Genomic DNA, 19068 nt, shown 5'->3' with positions numbered 1-19068 from the left:
GTATAACTGGTACAGTTAATTAATTACTTTATTTTCTCTTTTAATTTATTTTCTTTTTTTTTAATTGTTTTAATTTCTTGATGATATCTCTATGGTAATAACTATGAAACACCAATATCAATCTATCAATCCATTCAGAATATGATATCTTTTCTGTTGTTGGTGATATTGTTATGCTTGGTGGTATAATATTGATTTGATCATAGAAATCTACGACCAACTCAGCAGCTGAATGAAATGATTCGTTCCCTAGCTCCATATTTTGATTGATCCAATCTACAACCATATCAATCACACGGGATGATATCATTGCAATGGTGTTCCATTGATCGTCCATTGAAACTAATATCTTTATCAACTGGCCAATCTCTGAATAGTAATCACGATCCTTTTGGTTCGCTGTTTGTACGATCAAATCGATGATTTGCGATATTTGATCGGTTGTAATGTTTCCTCCTGCATCTATAATTTGTTGGACCATTTCAGTAATCACTCCCAAGTGGGTTCTGAATTGTGGTGGTCCTGTATAAGTATCGAATAGTTGTTGAAGGAATTGTGTGCATCCTTGGTGATGTATTCCTTTGTATTCCACTGTTCTTTTGAATAGGATATTCAATAACTGTGCAATCATTGTTATTTTTTTGTCATATGTTGTTGGTGTGTTGGTGTACAGTTGGATAATAGGTGTAATTAAATGTTGAATGTATCTGTTTGTTACTTTACTTGATTGTTGGTACAAGCTTAAAAGACCGTCTATCCAAAAATCGATTGTGATTGGTTGATCAATTATTATTCTTTTCATGACTGATGGTAAATAGATTGAAAATTTCTTTTCAACTCTACATATCCATTCAATAAGATATACATTCACAAATCGATTGATTTGATCTGGTTGATATTGTTGTTGTTTTGAAAATAATATTCGTTGAATTAATTGATTGATCTCTTTGAGCCCAAGTCGGTGAGTATGATTAAAAAATCTAATTACATGATCTAAAATGTCTTTATCATTTTTAAAACGATCCAATAATGTAATGATTGTTGTTGATAATGCTTTTAAACTCTAAAAAAATAAATAGAATAGAATATTGTATTGATGATTAATAAATAGAATGGGGAGGTGTCAATGTTGGTTGATATAATATATAACCTACTGTAAACTGGGGAATGGGATATTCTGTAATGAAGCTTAGAGCATCATTGATCACAACCTTGTGATTTGATTGAACCGACTTTAAAACAAGATTGACAATATATTCTTGCCAAAATGGTTCAGTTTTAAATATTCGTTTAATCTGTTGTCCCAAACGATAATTACAAGGATCGCAAGCCTTGATGAGAAAGTATAACAAACGAGGATATGGGGAAGCTTGATTGATGATGATGTGATTAAAAGCTTCTTTGATAATATCTCTAAACTCTATACTATCGACAATCATATCAAGATAGTAAGGGATCGAACAGAATTGTTTAATAAATTCGACCAATTCACATTGAACAAGTACATTATCCTCTTTTAATGTTTCTGATATAACTCTAAATTTTAAAAATGATAATAATAACAGTGGTTTGTTAGAAATATGATCATCGTCTTTTATATTGATTGATTTACATTATATTCATACGTTTTTAAAAAATCAATACTAAAATATGTTTTCCATTTACAATCCTCTCCTTTTTTATAATCCATATTATTGTAATTAAACATATTTAATAATTTGAGAACTATTAATTTATCCTTCCATGATGTTTGTGTTAGGTATTGCTTGAAATGTTCGAATAGAATGGATAATACTTGTTGATGGTGAGTCACTGTAAATGACCGAATTTGATTGGTAATGATTTCTCTTTCTTGAGGATCCTTTTTCCATTTTTTCACATTCATATGGTCACTAGGTAGTTGTGGTGGTATGAAATAATCATCATTGTGGGCATCCAAGAATATCATTTTAATATACTCCTTGAAAATTTCACAGCCAGTCGGACTATCCCATTCACTCAATGAAAGTCTACGGGATGCGGTCTGTAAAATCGACCTTTTTAAATCTTTACCTCTATGATCTTGAAAACTATATTGTTTGAGCACCAATACAAACATATAAATAGGTTTGTCCTTACAAACACTTGTGGATATATGGCGATGGTTATATGCACGAAATACAGTATCCAGAGTATTGTATATCACATTCGAATATTTATCTCTAATGTGTGCATCATAATGATTCATTTTTAAGATACCATGTAAAATGATTAGAATCAATGGGCCATATAAAGATTGTTCATTGTTGTTCCAATCATTGACCCTCTTTTCATTAAACCAAACATTGAACCATTTAAATGTTTGAATAATAAATAAATAAATATCTTCATCATTATTATCTGCTTTGTAAAAGGTCAGTTAGTCTATCAATGTAATCAAATGATATCTATCATCATAATATTTATATAAACATACAATGGTTTGATAGCATTAATTGAATTAAACCCATTTCATAGTTTACAAATTTCTTTAATTGTTTGATATGATTGAGTACAAGTTGGTGCATATGTTTCTTTGTTTCATATGATAGATGATGAAACAGACACTTGTCATTATCAGTACCATTAGGCGATTTGATCAAAAGTAATTGAATCAATGCTGTTGAAGGATGAGTATTATCTTTATCGTATATCTATAATATAAACAATCAAGAGTATAAGTATCAACTCTTAATTCCAACTACAACTGTGATTCAACTCTCAATATATACAATATAATACATACAAGATCATCATCATCATCTGGAGCAGCAGTATTACGCTCCAAATTACATAGTTTATAAGTAATGTCTAGTATGACTTGATCGGCTCGTTGTCGTATACATTCTATGGATGAAGGGTCTTGAGTTGTTATTCTAGTGTTACCATTTGATCGAAGTGTGAAGCAAAGTGGTCTGGCAAGTGGGGATGATACCATCTCTAGAATACCATAGAATCTTTTAACTGTTGGTGCATCTTCAAGTTGAAGTTCAGAGAGTGGTGTCATTTAAGTACTGTGATTAAAAAAGAAATAATTTACTAATTACTTTTTATCTTGAAAAAATAAAATAAATTAAACTAAAAAACTCTTGGAGTGTGTTGATGAAGTTCATCATCGATTCAAAGATATAAGTAATCATACATATATAGAGAAGAAATATATAAACTGTGTTAATAGTGTTTCATTTATTGATAAGACAGGTCTTGTCCAAAGAAGGCAACAATGCTATCCAAACTATGGCACAATGGTCATGCACCAGGCCGAGTTGCGACATTATTATCAAGAGACCGCTGTTTTGCTCTCTCATCTCAAAGTGCCATAGTTTCACCTGCATGAAACAAGATATCTTGTTGGCCAATATCCAAGAGGAGGTTGCCTGATGCAATGCTGGCACCTTTTTTCGATCCACCTCAAATATCTTGTTTATTTTTATTTTTTTGCAGTACTGCTTTGGAAGAAGCTATTACAAGCTTTGTGGAAATGTAATCCAATCATTCATCACATCAACCTCCAACCTTGTATCGAAAAAAAAATAAAAAGAGAAGACCGAGAGAGAGAGAGAGAGATGGTACCTCCACCACCTACGATATCCCTCCTTTTTATTTTAATTGTATCAATCATTCCTTTGATTCAAAGTCAACCATTTTATGATTATTCAGTAGACCCAGGTGCACAATGTCAAGTGTATATAGGCGATCTGGTAGGCCTAACCATTTGTGCACCCTATATCACCCATTACAACAGATCAGTCTATGTACCATCAACCAGCAATCAACAAGAAATGCTTCAAAATGCCTCATACTATTATGACATCCTATCAACCATTGGAGGTGATTCTTGTAAAACTCAAGAATCATTTAGAACTCTTTGTTCATTTGTATGTACAAACACATCGAAAAAATAATTATATTATTAACTTTTTATTTTTTATTTTATTGATTAGTTTTTTTCTCCATGTATTCAATATCAATCCCAAAAAGAACATGTAGAGAAAGTTGTCAACAAAGTATAAATATGTGTGGTGCTTCAACTTATTATGATTGTGCTCAAAATTTGAATCAGACGTCTACGTTGCCAACCTACCCACCTAATAACTCTGTATCCAACTATAACTTGATAGAATTTGGTGGTATTTCATCCTTTCAACTTGAGTGTTATGACTCTACAGACCCATCACTCAATATTGATTTGCCACCAGTTGACAATTTAAATACATTTTGTCCACACCCTCTAGTCTACAGAAACTCATCTCTTACTAGTAGAAGTGATGATCTTAATCGAGGTTATGCCTATATAACCAACATATCAGATTGTCTCATTGGATGCCCAGGACCTATATTTAAACAAAGTCAGTGGACCACATTTTACAATCTATTAGACTCTGTTTCTGTTATATCAGCCTTGGCTAGTCTATTCATGCTCATTACTTATGGTATTTTAAATCCAAATCGAACAAACTATGAAACAATTCTCTGTGGTCAATTTAACAGTATTTTTCTTAGGTCTCTAGCTGGTGTCCTCATAACATTTGGTGGTGGGTCAAGAGAAAACATGTGTCCTGAACCTGGTAGATATGCAACTTATCACGATCCAACTTGTATGGCATCTGGTATAATATATTATGCCTTTACCATCAACACTGTATTCTGGTGGTTATTTTTATTATTTGATCTTTTATGTGTATTAATGAAAAGTTTGTAATTCATTCTAGAAATATATATATATATATTATTCATATTATATTAATATTTCAATCAAACATATATTTATTTAATTTTTATAGTTAGACAACTAAAAATATTACATTTTGTAATTGGATCAACTATTTTAACAATTATAATGACTGTAATTATTACAGTTAAAGGTAAATATATATTTCTCAAAATGATAATGTTATGTATGTATTTTTATCATTTATGTTCCTTTTTTCTTTCTTTTTTATTATTTCTCCTCTATCTTTTTATTTTCTTAATCTATAGATGTTGGCCATCAGTTGATGGAGTAGTTGATGGATTATTTTGGGGACCAATAGGAGTTTGTATTGGATTGGCAACTATTATGATTGTTTGGACTATTTATGGTATTGTAAAAGTATGTATAATTTTGTAAAACAAATATAATCTAAAATAGTTTATATAATATTTAATATTTTATATATTATTTATTTAGTTAACAAAACAAGCAAATGTACAAGAAAGTATAATTAGAAAAGTAGTTTATTCTCAAGCAGCACCACTTTACTATAATTTAGTATTCTATGCCATCTTTTTATACAATTTAATTAATAATAGAGTGATGAAATTTGAAACTACTCCACCAGAGTCTGATGCATTGGTTGAATACTTTAATTGTATCTTGTACGCTGAAAAGAATGGTAGTAATCCAGATGATTGTGTTGTCACTCAAGGCCCGTCTCTAGGAAACTATGGATTCTTTGTATTCTCTGTTTACATTTATGGATTACTTTGTCTCTTGTATTCACTAAACTCAAAGTTTTTGGAGATTTGGAGACACCAATTTGTAAGATTAGGTTTCATGCGACCTGAATCAAAAAGAAAGAGTCTTGTTTTACAACAAACTGTATCAACTGCTTCAACTTCTACATCATCAACTTCTACTTCAACTTCAACTTCAATTTAATAAAAAATTATTATTATTATTATTGTTTATTTATTTATTTTTAATCACCTCTAAAACTTCTATCACTTAGACTACGATCATCAGATCGATCACTACGACTATTGGTATTATTATTGCTGTTGTTGTTGTTATTGGAAGATGGAGGAAGACTAGTAATGATTAAAATAGATTGAGCACCATGTTCAAGAGCATCGATACCACCATTCAACAAGGTGACATATGGGAACTTGTTCTTGACCAATGTATTACAAAACTCTAATTCTTCATCCTTTTGTGTTTTGGCAGAGATGACTACGATGGGACTACCCTTACACTGCTCCAATTGTTGTAGTATCTTTGTCTTGTTGGATGAAGCTTGTGGTTGTAAAACAATTGAAATGTTGATATTGATCGATTGTGGGAAATGACATTGTTGGAATTGTTGTGCTGGTCTAATATCCAATACTTTAACAGTCTTCTTTATACTATTATTATTCTTATTCTTATTCTTTTCTGCTGTTGTCATATTATTCTTATTATTATTATTCTTTTTGTTTTTATCTTCTGCTTTGGCAGCTTCAGCAGCTGCTAAATGATCACTGTGCATGTTGATGAGATCGTGGATATTGATACGTGGAAACATCTCGTTTTTTCGATCGTCCAATTGCACCTCTTGCATCCACCACAGATCAGAGTCTGCACCAGCTACATACTTTGTGATGGTGGTTGAGAGAGGTGTGTTGTTGAATCGATCGAGTGCGTCGTCAACACAGCGGTCAATGTCGCAGGCGGGGATACGTGATAATGACTTGATACATGTCTCTAAATTACCACCAATCAGAATCGACCGGAATTGTGTCATGATCGAGACAGCGAAAAAGTATGGCAACGAAGATGGACCGAGTAGGATAGTGTCCCACAGAGCATCGATCTTATCGATTGGCAACAAATGAGAAAACACCGTGATGAACCAGGGGATGGCGTAGAGGTTGGGTTCAAGCTGTACATTGTGCAAATGCACAGATAGCTCTGGATCATGGTATGACAACAACTGCTGGTAGATAAGCATCATTTCATTGAGCGCAACAAAGTTATTGGGCACGTACAGGATCTTGAGGTACTTGTCAACAAACGACTTTAGACAGCCAAATGCACGCGCATCATTTCTAAAGTTATGCACGACAAATGGTGACGCCACATTATCCATACCCTGCCAATAACACCCACGATCGATATTGAGGAGCGACCACCCCTTGAGCACACGGAACAATTGGTGGTGACCACTCTTGCTCGACAGCAGCGGATGGTACTGGTGGCAACGCGGAATATCCACCTCAAACTGCTTGTCATTCGGACCTTTTTGATCGAGATTGATTGCTCTAAAGACGGCATTTGTCTCGGCGTCGTTGACACCTAGGATCGCCGCCCAAATGTCGCCACGCAATATACTCGGGATGCCAAACTTGGCAAGACGCACAATCAGCGGCTGTGCCTGTGTCGGGTCACCATACTGGTACTTGTACAAACTGCTGTGAAACTCTCGCAATCTGACGATCTGGTACTCTATGTTGCTCTCGAGTTTTCTGCGTTTCTTTGTCTTGATCGTACCCGAAAACAAGTAACCCGACTCGACACCAGCTGCCTGCTCGGCACGCAATAACCAGTCACTCGTCTGATACGCCTTTTTAAAGCGCGGAACCAGTCCGTCAATCGAGATGGAACAACTGTCCGAGTTATACAATACACTTGTCGTACGTGAGTGAATGATGCCATTCACACCGGCACGCTGGTTGGTTGCAACGAGACCATTACTCTCCTTGTCCAACCTCATCATCTCTTGTACATTGTCACCTGATATCGTCGTGTTGAGTAGTGGCACGAATAGAGGCAGCTTATGCACCGACGGTGACGGTGTCGCTAGACCCTGTGTCACCAACTCCTTGTCCAAATCGCCACCTGACAACTTCCAAAGATAGAATATCTCTAGCGGTGAATAAATATCGTAGTGTTCTCTCTCTATTACAAACTCTTCTTGTCTCTTTTCCAGAGATTGTTCGCTCTCGAGTGTTGAAAAAAGGTCGTCTGGCAATAAAGATGATTTGACACAAGGTTTCTCAACCCACTCCAACTTGAATGGATCATTTGACTTGAACGAATTAAAGTAGGGATGATCCAATAAATCCTTTGAAAAAGGTCTAAATAAAAGTGATGGATTTAAACAATATTTGATGACATCTCTCAAACCTTGATCTAAACGTCCAAATCCATTATCTTGATTCTTTTCCAATTCCTCTAATATCCCAAAAATATTAAATAATCTATTTGTATCATTATTATTTGACGACGACGAATCATTGTTATTGTTATTTTCCATTTGTTGTAATTCTTTTTCAATTTGTGGTAATAATTTATATGATGATGAAATAGATGAAGAGGATGAAGAAGATGATTCAAAGTTTAAAGTTGTAAAATTAAATTGTTGATTTGAAGGTAAATTTGAAATATATAATATTCTATTTAAAGATTGTGATGGGTCACGATCATTCCATAAACAACTTTTAAGTGATGCTTCCAACATTACACATCCTAATGCCCACACATCACATTTTGGATTACTCGATCCTTTAATAATATCGGCTTGTAGAATCGACTCTGGTGATAGATTCAAAAGATTACCAATTGGAAATGATACATTCTCTCCTTCTTTTGATAAATGATATAATCCATAATTTACAAGTTTAACATGGTTCTAAAAGAAAATAAAAGAGAAATGTTAATAACCAAGGCAAGACAAGTAATAGATCATATTTACCTCTTGATTTAATTTAATATTTTCAATTGATAGATTACGATGAGTAATTCTATTACTATGTAAATAACTTAATGCTTTTAATATTTGATAACAATACAATCCCAATTGATTTGATTCTATATATTTTTTCTCTCTTTCAATTTGAAAAGAATGTAAATAAGTAAAACTATACTTTTTTAATCATTTTGATTGTATATATATATACAAACATACTTTATACAATTATCTATTACAGATTTTAAAGAATTTTGATAATCCTCTGATACTACCAACATTTGATCTAAACGTGATGTATATAATGTAATTAGTAAAGAATATATTTAATGAATGTATAGTTAGTTACATACCATGATGTTTTTGAGAAGGTTGAGCAGTAATAAATTGACACAAGTTTTCATGTTGTAGTGAAGATAGATGTTGAGCTCTTGAAAAGATATCAAATATTGTATCATTGAGAGGTTTAGGTATACCAGCATCTTCAGTCAATATAAATGTTTGTGGAGTCGATGAGGTAGCAGTATTTGTTGTATTGGCAGCTGATATAACCTTTGGACTTGTCAGTTGTTGGAAATCAACTCTATTCTTAAAGAAGAATGGGTTCACCGATAATCTAAACCCTTTTGTATTAACAATCACTGTACCAGGTTCTTGTTCAACTGATGACTGAGGATCACTCGAACCACCATCTAAAGTAGCAGTTGTACTATCATCACCATCTGTTGTTGTTGTAGTTAAACCATCTTCATAACCAATCCTTTTCTTCTTTTCTATATATACTTCAACACCAAATCTTCTAAATGTTGTTTGTGTTTGCATTCTTTATATATTACATACATATACACAACTATATATACATATATAATACAAACAAACAAACAAAATGCAAATGAAAAATGATGAGCGATTTTAAAATGACACAAGTCAAATTCAAAGTTTTGTAAATTAAAAAGTTAATTAAAAAGTAAATCCCAAATAAAGATATAAATACTTGGTTTGTTTTTGATTTTGATATTATTTTAAACTTTTTATTTTAAATGTATATCATTTTTGATTGGTTTAGTCAAAGAGACCCATACCCATATCGTCATCAGACTCTTCCTTTGGTTCTTCCTTGACCTTGGCGGCTGGGGCAGAGGCGGCGGCTGGGGCAGCAGCGACTGGAGCGGCAGCAACTGGGGCGGCAGAGAGAGCAGCCTTGAACTTGTCGGCAGCTGGGAAGGTGATCTCGGTGGTGAGAGCAATAGCAAGGAGCGACTTGTAGGCGTCCATGACAGAGTGTGGGACAGAGGCAACGGTTGGGTATCCGATGGCGAGGGAGATACCGGCAATGTTGGCAACACCAGACTTGAACTTGGTGATGAGATCCTCTTCAGAGATGGATGGGGAGTAACAGGCTCCTTCGTCGTAGACGATCAATGGCTCAAGACCGTAGGTGAATGGCTTGATGTTGAGCTTTTGGAGGAGGGTGGCTTCGGAGGCACCGACCTTTTGACCAGTCTTGATGAGATGGATGTCAGATTCAATATCGATTTGACCTCTGTTGATCTTGGTGGCGATCTTGAGCTCTTGCAAGAAGTTGACTTGGGTTGGTTCGAGACCGGTTGGACCCTTTGGGACGTGGACGTCTTGTGGGGCGATAACACCAGCCTTGGCTGGGGCACCGACACGGATCTTCTTGATGATCTCCTTGATTTCACTGAGGGAGTCCTTGGCAAAGATGACGGCAGTGTTGGACTTGAGATGTGGGATCAAAGATTCGAGCTCTGGCTTGGATTCCATGACAGACTTGACACACTTACGGACGAGGGTCTTCTTACCCATCAACATGGCACCCTTGCCACGGAGAGCAACACGGATCTTTTGGAGTTGGTTGGATCCGACAAAATCAGCGTGAGCAATGATCATCTTGTTGTAGGTGGAGAAAAGCTTGGTGGCTTTTTCCATAAAGTTGGATTTTCTCTTACTAGCTCCCCCGGACATCTTGTGTTTTAGGTACTTTCGATTTAAAGATATTTAGTCTAATTTGTAGTAAATGTAAAGAAGTACATATATTGTATAAAAGATGTTAGATCATGTTTGTGGTGAGTAGATATAGAGATAGAGAGATAGAGATAAAAGGGGGTAATATGTATACACATACAGATCAAAGGATAAACGTCATCAGATGAGCATGAATCGGTTTTGTGGTTGCTCAGCGAGCCAGCAGACAACCCAAAAAAAAAAAAATTCAAAAAATTCGAAATAATGAAAACTTCAAAACCATCTTTGCAAAACACGACTGAATAATGGCCTGCACTATAGTATAACTATTTGTTTTGATTACTATTATTTATGTGTTTGTTTATATTATTATTTACTTTTTTGATTTAGATGATGATTTATCTTTATCTTGTTGTTGTTGTGGTTGATCTGTTGTTGATGTTGTTTTGGGATCATACTTTTTGGCAAGATAAATATCGAGATTGGAACGAACTTGTTCAAAATACTGTTCGGTGTAGTCTTGGAAGAGTTGACGTTTCTCGGCTGCTAGTTCATCGATTTTACCGACCATTGGTAGTTTCATTGGTTTCCATTCGAGTACTTTGTCAAAGTCGATTTCTTCGGGTGCGCTTTCGGGCGACTCATAGGCGGGAAGGATAGCACCCCAATGAATGGGTACGTAAAAGTTGACGGGGATAGACTTGTCCATACCAACACCACCACCGGGTACACGGAACGACGCCTTGACAAAATAATGTGCCTTGACAGTGACATAGGGGATAGTGACACGGTTCTCTGAAAAGATGACTTGTACATCCTCATAGACAAACTCATAGTCAATACCCTCCTTTTTAAAAGTGTGAAAGAGGTCTCTAAACTTTTCAATTGGGAATTGTGTACCGTTCTTTCTATACTCTTCGAGTTTGGCCTGATCACAGTTCTCTACGGTCGACCAGAATTTGTGAAACTCTGCAATCAGTTTCTTTTCGAGTTTGGAGCGATCCAATGCTATGATCTCACGCCATGTTGACCATCGTACTCGCAGTTTGGTCAAGATTGATGATGCGGGCCATATGTAGTGGTAGGGGTTGAGTTTGGCATAGTCACGGTTCGTGATGGCACTTTGCAACTCGTCCGACAGCCAATCGAGTGGTTGTGGCTGCGACAACACCTTGCTCTGCTTCATTGTAAACTCGGGAAACACCGTCTTGATCTCTTCCTCTGTCATACCGGCCGACACCTTTTCCATAAAGTGCAAGATGTTTTGGAATCGCAAATTGTACAAGTCTCCCTCTGAAGGGTTCTCTACCTCTTTAATCATCGATTGTTTAGAGTCCAAGTTTTCAAACATTCCATCTTTCTTTGTTGTTGTACTAGTACTAGTACTAGTTGCATAGTATGATATATTATTATGTTGTTGATTCTTATTATTATATTGAAATGAAGTTGTTGAATGATGATTATTATTATTATATTTTACAGAGCTATAGTTTGCCAAGATAGATCTTGGTGCTATCATTAATCTCCTAGTTAGCATCATGGTGTCTTGACTTGTATGTATGTATGTACAATATAATATATATATAGATATAAATATGAATGAATGATTTCAAATGAATGAATGAGTGAATCAGGTAATGTCTTTTAAATTGAACTTTTCGATGATCTTGCTTTGTGAAAAAGTCCACCACATCAAACCGTCATCCCATCCTTTGAATAAAGCAATGATTAATGATCATCATCAGGGTGCAAAGATAGTTGTCTATCAATATCTGATCAGATAACACATTCATTAAAATATATTTGTTTGTAGTTGGTTATCCTACTAACTACTCTTCTTCATCACTCTCTGTGTTGAGTTGTATTCAAATTATAAATTATTTGATTTTATTTATTTAAATTAATTTTCAAAAAATTGAGAACCAAAGAAATGGGTAAAACAAACACTACAACATACACTACTTCTACTTACGCTATTACTACTAATAATATATAAATATAAAGATAATAATATTCTTATTCTACAAAGAAGAAGAAGAAGAAAAGATAGATTTAAAAACAGATAGATATATATATATATATGTTGATTGGATTTGATTAATTAACAACAACAACAACAACAATTGTAACATTGGGTATAGAGGTTGGTTGGAGTATTATCATATTGCAAACAGATAGATAGAGTTAGTTGGGTGAGAGAGAGAGAGAGAGAGAGAAGAAGCATTATTAGTATTTATATTTGGAGGTTAGTTTATTGTTGCTTTGCAGAGTTTGGAAAGGAGTGGTGTTGGTCGACTGTCGGGACAACACCTTAGAATTTAGTTTCCATCATATCATCTCTATCTAATTTTATAATGAACTGTCTATACATATTCAGAGGTAGTGGAAGTAAGTTAACAACCAACCAACCAACGCACATAATAGTTGTTATTTATATTGATAGATCAATAGAAACTAATAATACTTCCCTTCCTCTCCTATCCCTATTCTGTTCTATTCCTATTCTATGATATTATTATAGATTCATTACCTCAATTCTCAAACTCTCCAATACGGATGTATGGCAAGGAGTATAAACCACCAGATATACCAAAAGATGAACAACAGGATGATGCATCTGAAATGGCATCAGAGAGTAGTGGTAATAATAGTAATAGTATTGTAAATGATGATAATAATAGTAATAGTAGTGTAAATAGTAATAGTAATAATAATAATAATAACAATAGTCAGAATCATAATCAATTTATTGAAGAATTTTTAGAGGACTTTTCAAACAAACTTTGGTGCTCCTATAGACAGGGGTTTGAATGTATTGGAGACTCTTTATTCGAGAATGATTGTGGATGGGGATGTATGTTGAGATCAGGCCAAATGTTGTTGGCAAATGTATTGTTGTTAAATAGTCCAATTGGAAAGGGTATGTACATACATCAACACAACTCAAATCAACCAACGACAAATACTAATTTATTAATTTAGATTGGAAGAAACCACAAAATGGAGAATACCCAGAAGACTTTTACAAGGTTGTAAGATTATTTTTGGATAGACCATCTGCACCCTTTTCAATTCATAATATTGCTTTACATGGCCGAAATCATCTTGGAAAGAGTATCGGTGAATGGTTTGCACCTTCAAATATTTCAAATGCTATAAGGTAAAAAGAAAGATATATATTTATTTGGTCAAAAGGGATTATTAATATTTTTCTTTTTTATTTATTTATTTAGAGCATTGGTTTATAAATATGATAATCATTTAAATGGTACTAGTGAAGAGGATAGCAGCGATGAGGAGAAAGAAGGAAAGAAGAAAAAGGGAGATAATCAATGTAACCTATCTGTATATGTTTCAGATGATGGATCATTGTATATAGACCAATTGTTGGAGATTGCTCTTAGGAGTGATGGTAGTTGGATGCCTCTTCTCATTTTAATTCCAACTAAATTGGGAATAGACACTATCAATGAGATATATTATCGTCCTCTTTTGGATATTTACACGTTCCCTCAAAACTTGGGAATTGTAGGTGGCAAGCCTCGTGCTTCACTCTACTTTATAGCCTCTCAAGATGATAACCTTTTCTATTTGGATCCTCATACAGTTCAAAATTCAATTGAATCTGATTCAGATTTTTCTTTATCAGTATGTTGTTGGACAAACAAAAACAAAAAAAAAAAGACCAAGACAACAAACAAAACAAATAATAATAATAATCATTCTCTCTCTCTTTCTTTCTCTATATTTAGTCTTATTTTTGTAATATACCAAAGAAAGCAAATATATCAGAAGTTGATCCTTCGTTGGTAATCCCATTCTTTTGCAGTACAAAAGAATCATTTCTTGATTTTTTGGAAAGATCAAAAAAACTGGAATCATCTAGTGAGTTCCCATTATACAACATACAAGAGAAAGCACCCAACTATCAAAAAGATGACATCTCTTTTGATGAAGAAGATGAAACATCAGAGGAAATCGATTTCGAATCAGAATATCATATGTTGTAGAAAACATTAATGTAGAAAAAAAAAGAAAGAAAAAAAACAAATATAGATAAGAAAAAATAGAGAGAATAATCATTTTTGGTACTTCTTGATATAAATCAAAACCAATTCATGGTGTTCAAAAAGAAAGAAAGAAAGAAAGTTTAAATTAGTAATAATAGTAGCAAATAGCACAAATAGCAATATAGTTGTAGATTTTTATTTTATTTTCCATTCCCAATTCACACAACACAGAATTATAGTTAAATTTAATTAATTGACGCCAACAAAAGTAATGGAAATATATGTATCTAACTATTAATAGTTTTGGAAAAAGAGAAATAAAAGGATAAAAAAAAAAGAAAGATGTCCCACCATACTCGAAAGTGTACTTGTGTTTCATATTATGTCATTTTGCTCATTCAAAGTGTTAACAAGATGGTTCAACATTCATTCATTACTTAGTAGTAGTAGCGATAGATAAGATTCTTATTGTCTCTCTCTCTCTCTCTATCCCATTCAATTACACTTTAAAGAGATCAAAAGGCAACGAAACGAATGAATGATAGATTTATGGTAATGAGTTGATAGATCTATTTAGAAAACAATCTATTAGGTTTACAATAATTATCTTTTAAATAATAACAATGTATTATAATATATTATATTCATTCATTCATTCATTTTTTAAACAATGGATGTCCTTTTAATATTCACTCTACCATTGTGAATTACAAAAAGGAAGGTCTGTACGGACGGGTCAGTCATTTTAGATCTATCGATTCGTCATTAAAAGTACTTGGAATAGAGACTTATCGAAAAGATGTATAATTGTACAATGGGGTAGGTAGATAGACAGATAGATAGATAGATAGATAGAGATACCAATAGTTTTCGTTGGAAACTAATTGGAACCTTATATATAACCACTACTACGACAGAACTACACAACAATACTTTTACACCAATTGGTAACACTCTAGTTGGTAAACTAATAATTTTTTAATCAACTTCACTCCTCATATATATCATATGATATGATATGATATGGGATAGGATATTTCAATATTATTTATTATTATTATTATTATTATTTTTAAAAAGACAGACTAACCAAGTAGTGAGTGGCGAGGTGTGATATCACACCATCATCAAAAATATAAATATCATTTATAATCCAACCAATCATAATATCCAACGAAATATATTTCACTTCACCAATGATTTATATTTATATAAATATATAAATATCTAGAATCCCTTTTGGAAATGGAATAGAAAAGAGAGAGAATATCAAGGATTGGTTGTAATTTCAATTTCAATTTTTGCAAATTATACTATAGTTTTTAAAATTATATGCAATAGTTGACACCGACAGATAGATCCATTTATATTGAATCTGCCTCCTCACCTAATCCCAGTCCCCCCATCGTCATTGCCATCTCTCCAATATCTATCTATCTATCTGTCACTTCTTTATTTATAGGACTGGCAGTCGGCGGTTAACACACCCCTTTCCAAACACCCTACCCTATAAAGAGGTCAATTGCCCGAGGTTGGATATATTTCCTTTTTAATATTGGATAGTGCATAAATTCTATTCTCCCCATAAACCTCAAAGTATTTAAATTATTACCACCTCTTTGAGATATTATATCTTTCATCACCATTGGTAATTCAAAGAACTACATTTTAAATTATATTAGACGCCCATTGTTACAAAAAGTAAATCTATACAAGTTTTGGAAAAAAAGATGGTATATATACTACATGCACGTGTAATCCGTATTTCTAGTTACGCATATACCCATTATATATATCCATAAAAACAACAACAATAATAATAATAATATCATTTAATCCACGTGACTAATTTTAAAAATATATTAAATTTTATAAGTACAATTACTTTTAGCTAACTTAACAAATGCAAGAAATCCGAAGTTTAATTGATGGTTATTGTACAACCAAATGTATATTGGTAGCCGTTGAGATTGGATTGGCCAATCTGATTGAAAAGAATGAAAAGTGTGACATTGCAACGCTGGCACAGAGGTGTAGGATTGATAGAAACATATTGTACCGATTTATGCGTGCACTGACCTACCTGGGATTTTTCCACGAGGATGAAGTTGTAGATGGTCTGTTTTCACACACAACCCTTTCTTTTGCCTTGTGTGACCCAAATGTTTCATCGATGGTTAAGTGTCGTGCATCGAATGGACAGTATCGCTCGTGGGACACACTATCCGAAACCATCAAGACTGGTCATTCAGACCACACCGAATCTCTTGGTTACCCAACCTATTGGGAGTATTTGGAAGACCCCAAAAACCTTCAAGAAAACATGGACTTTAGCCAGACAATGTCCAACATTACAAAAAATGTTTGTCCCTTTTTAATTGATATGTATGATTTCAAGAATTTTGAAACAATAGTTGATGTTGGTGGTTCTGAAGGAAGGTAATATTATAATTCAGTTAAAAGGAAAATCAAATCAAAAATACACAAAAAAACAAAATTTAAATATAATCAAAAAATCAAAACAATATTAATTATTAATGGATTCATTTTTAGCTTAATTAAACAAATATTACAACGATACCCAACAACAATAACAACAACAACAACAAATATTACAACAAATATTACAACAATATTGAAAAAGGGGATTAATTTTGATTTACCCAATGTTATAAATAGAGTGAATCAAAAACTACAACATACAATGGTGGAGGACAAGAGATTTGAATGTGTAGCAGGTGATTTTTTTAAAAAGGTTCCTATCGCCGATTGCTACATCCTCAAGAATGTATTGCACAACCAGGACGACACCAAAGCAATTGAAATCATATCCACCCTCTCGAAAAGTCTAAAGAATGGAGGTAAAATATTGATATATGATTACATCAATTGTAGCCAGCTAAAAAATCAAAATGCTAGGATTGCGTTTTATGATATTTGTATGTATATATATATCGCACAGCACAGACACACTTCACTTGGCTGAGGTGGAATGAATGATCATCATCATCACAATCCAAAAAAAGAAATTCAAAAAATGCCCACAACAATCACCAAACCATTTTTATTATTATTATTATCTATTCGACAGGTGAATCAACGACACTCATTGCCAAATTAATTTATACATGTAATTTATAAATTTACCATTGCAAATGTATACAGTACACACACACACACAAAAACATACATATAATTATACACGCACACACACATAATATTTACAAAAAAATGTGTGAACACTATTATTAATTCAAATTTTGATTGAAATTCCATAGTTATGATGCAGTTGGTGAATGGAAGAGAAAGAAATGAACGTGAATGGAGAAATCTATTGTCACGGACCAAATTTAGAATAGAAAATATTATTCATCCATCCTCTTCTTTTTTTTGCCCGCCATCATCATCAATATCATTCTCCCATACAGCTACCCCTCCTCCTCCTCCTCCTACTCCTGCAGACTTTTACTCCACCTCATCATCAGAATCGTCAACCCTTACCCAAACCTCAACCCCTCCTTTAATCAGTACCACCACAAACACACCCACCCCACTATCAACAACGTTGTTGACCACACCACCACTACCCCCTCCCTCTGCGTTTATGGTACCGTCTCTTATCGTATTGTCAAGAGTTCCAACTCCTCAGATGTGTAGTGAGTAAGGTTGAGATTTATGTATGTTGTTGTCGCGTGAGAGAAGAGAACGATGCCCCTTGTCGCGAGAAAACTTTCACCATCCCCTGCTATATATGAACTGCCTGTCCATCCGGCCAAGGATATCGTTATTTTGCCATTCGTAGCAGTACTAGCTAGAAGAGGAAGAGAACTAATAGTGTATTTAAAATATATTCCCCACCTCCACCTCCACTTCTTCCACCTCCACCTCCAACACAACCACACACACACAACAACCAACAACATACATTCAATTGTTCAACTTAATAAACACAAAAGAAACAAGTTTTAAAAAGATACAATTAAAGAAAAGAGTACCTCTAACCACCACTGTTTCAATTTCATTCTCTCTATTTTATTGATCCACTTTCCATTAATCTTTATATTAATATTATATATATATATGTGTGCTGTTGTGCGTAAGTCAAAATATTTGTTTTTTAAAAGAAATAATAATATTCCTTCCATCTTCTTCGATTATATAATTGATTTGTTCATTCATTCATCTTTTTGTCCAAGTCCTTTCAAGGATCACAATCTAACTAAACAACCACCTCACCATACATATACTTAAATATTGTCATCAGATTTTTGGTGGTTGAGATGAATGCGATCACATTTGGTTTCATTGAAAAGGGTTCATCCTCAAAGTATGTTTGCAGGTTGTTTGTAGATACTATTCTCTTTTTTGTCTGACAAGATATTTGTTGGTTTTTTAAAACAATCCCCTAAATAGTGTGAAGTGGTGACACTTGTTTTGTTGGTTGCCCAATCTTTTGTCCTCCAATTAAACACCCCTAATTTCATAGTTTGGTATCTAGAACCTTATATCGTCACTCCATCTACAGAGAAGAAGAGTGTGGTCCTAGTGACGATATCTGTGTAGTTTGAAATATTTTACAATGTTTGATCGATATTATCAACCTCCCACCACCACATTGTCCATGGCCC

The 19068-nt window shown here is 33.8% G+C and overlaps 8 protein-coding genes across 8 annotated transcripts; 3 read left to right on the top strand and 5 right to left on the bottom strand.

The window, feature by feature from the left end:
- Window positions 1–40: 40 nt before the first annotated feature.
- DFA_05098 (uncharacterized protein) lies at window positions 41–3025 on the bottom strand (the record flags this gene model as incomplete). The annotated part of the gene is made up of 6 exons (XM_004360762.1): window positions 41–462; window positions 724–1063; window positions 1242–1536; window positions 1626–2061; window positions 2456–2672; window positions 2765–3025. 6 exons carry the CDS (start codon window positions 3023–3025, stop codon window positions 41–43), a joined length of 1971 nt encoding a protein of 656 aa, XP_004360819.1.
- A 559-nt stretch (window positions 3026–3584) lies between these two features.
- DFA_05097 (uncharacterized protein) lies at window positions 3585–5565 on the top strand (the record flags this gene model as incomplete). Its single annotated transcript, XM_004360761.1, has 7 exons — window positions 3585–3896; window positions 3963–4025; window positions 4172–4628; window positions 4803–4920; window positions 4999–5110; window positions 5189–5493; window positions 5550–5565. The coding sequence occupies 7 exons, from the start codon at window positions 3585–3587 to the stop codon at window positions 5563–5565; spliced, it is 1383 nt and encodes a 460-aa protein (XP_004360818.1).
- Window positions 5566–5699: 134 nt separating this feature from the next.
- On the bottom strand, window positions 5700–6500 carry DFA_05096 (uncharacterized protein; the record flags this gene model as incomplete). Its single annotated transcript, XM_004360760.1, has 1 exon — window positions 5700–6500. One exon carries the CDS (start codon window positions 6498–6500, stop codon window positions 5700–5702), a length of 801 nt encoding a protein of 266 aa, XP_004360817.1.
- A 133-nt stretch (window positions 6501–6633) lies between these two features.
- On the bottom strand, window positions 6634–9266 carry tbck (RabGAP/TBC domain-containing protein; the record flags this gene model as incomplete). The annotated part of the gene is made up of 5 exons (XM_004360759.1): window positions 6634–6667; window positions 7378–8387; window positions 8451–8616; window positions 8664–8730; window positions 8798–9266. The coding sequence occupies 5 exons, from the start codon at window positions 9264–9266 to the stop codon at window positions 6634–6636; spliced, it is 1746 nt and encodes a 581-aa protein (XP_004360816.1).
- Window positions 9267–9506: 240 nt separating this feature from the next.
- Window positions 9507–11949, bottom strand: rplP0 (ribosomal acidic phosphoprotein P0; the record flags this gene model as incomplete). Its single annotated transcript, XM_004360758.1, has 3 exons — window positions 9507–10430; window positions 10703–10745; window positions 10808–11949. The coding sequence occupies 3 exons, from the start codon at window positions 11947–11949 to the stop codon at window positions 9507–9509; spliced, it is 2109 nt and encodes a 702-aa protein (XP_004360815.1).
- An 835-nt stretch (window positions 11950–12784) lies between these two features.
- On the top strand, window positions 12785–14900 carry DFA_05093 (uncharacterized protein; the record flags this gene model as incomplete). Its single annotated transcript, XM_004360757.1, has 6 exons — window positions 12785–12818; window positions 12952–13350; window positions 13413–13590; window positions 13664–14078; window positions 14183–14436; window positions 14882–14900. 6 exons carry the CDS (start codon window positions 12785–12787, stop codon window positions 14898–14900), a joined length of 1299 nt encoding a protein of 432 aa, XP_004360814.1.
- Window positions 14901–14955: 55 nt separating this feature from the next.
- DFA_05092 (uncharacterized protein) lies at window positions 14956–16227 on the bottom strand (the record flags this gene model as incomplete). The annotated part of the gene is made up of 3 exons (XM_004360756.1): window positions 14956–15009; window positions 15374–15407; window positions 16184–16227. 3 exons carry the CDS (start codon window positions 16225–16227, stop codon window positions 14956–14958), a joined length of 132 nt encoding a protein of 43 aa, XP_004360813.1.
- A 116-nt stretch (window positions 16228–16343) lies between these two features.
- On the top strand, window positions 16344–19008 carry DFA_05091 (uncharacterized protein; the record flags this gene model as incomplete). Its single annotated transcript, XM_004360755.1, has 4 exons — window positions 16344–16879; window positions 17120–17228; window positions 18721–18767; window positions 18927–19008. The coding sequence occupies 4 exons, from the start codon at window positions 16344–16346 to the stop codon at window positions 19006–19008; spliced, it is 774 nt and encodes a 257-aa protein (XP_004360812.1).
- Window positions 19009–19068: the final 60 nt, after the last annotated feature.

Source organism: Cavenderia fasciculata (assembly GCF_000203815.1).
Source record: "Cavenderia fasciculata unplaced genomic scaffold Scf_Dfasci-G-o-80e12.f1-5, whole genome shotgun sequence".
NCBI lineage: Eukaryota > Evosea > Eumycetozoa > Acytosteliales > Cavenderiaceae > Cavenderia > Cavenderia fasciculata.
The sequence above is the reverse complement of the archived record's forward strand: the minus strand, read 5'-3'. Positions and strand labels throughout refer to the sequence as shown.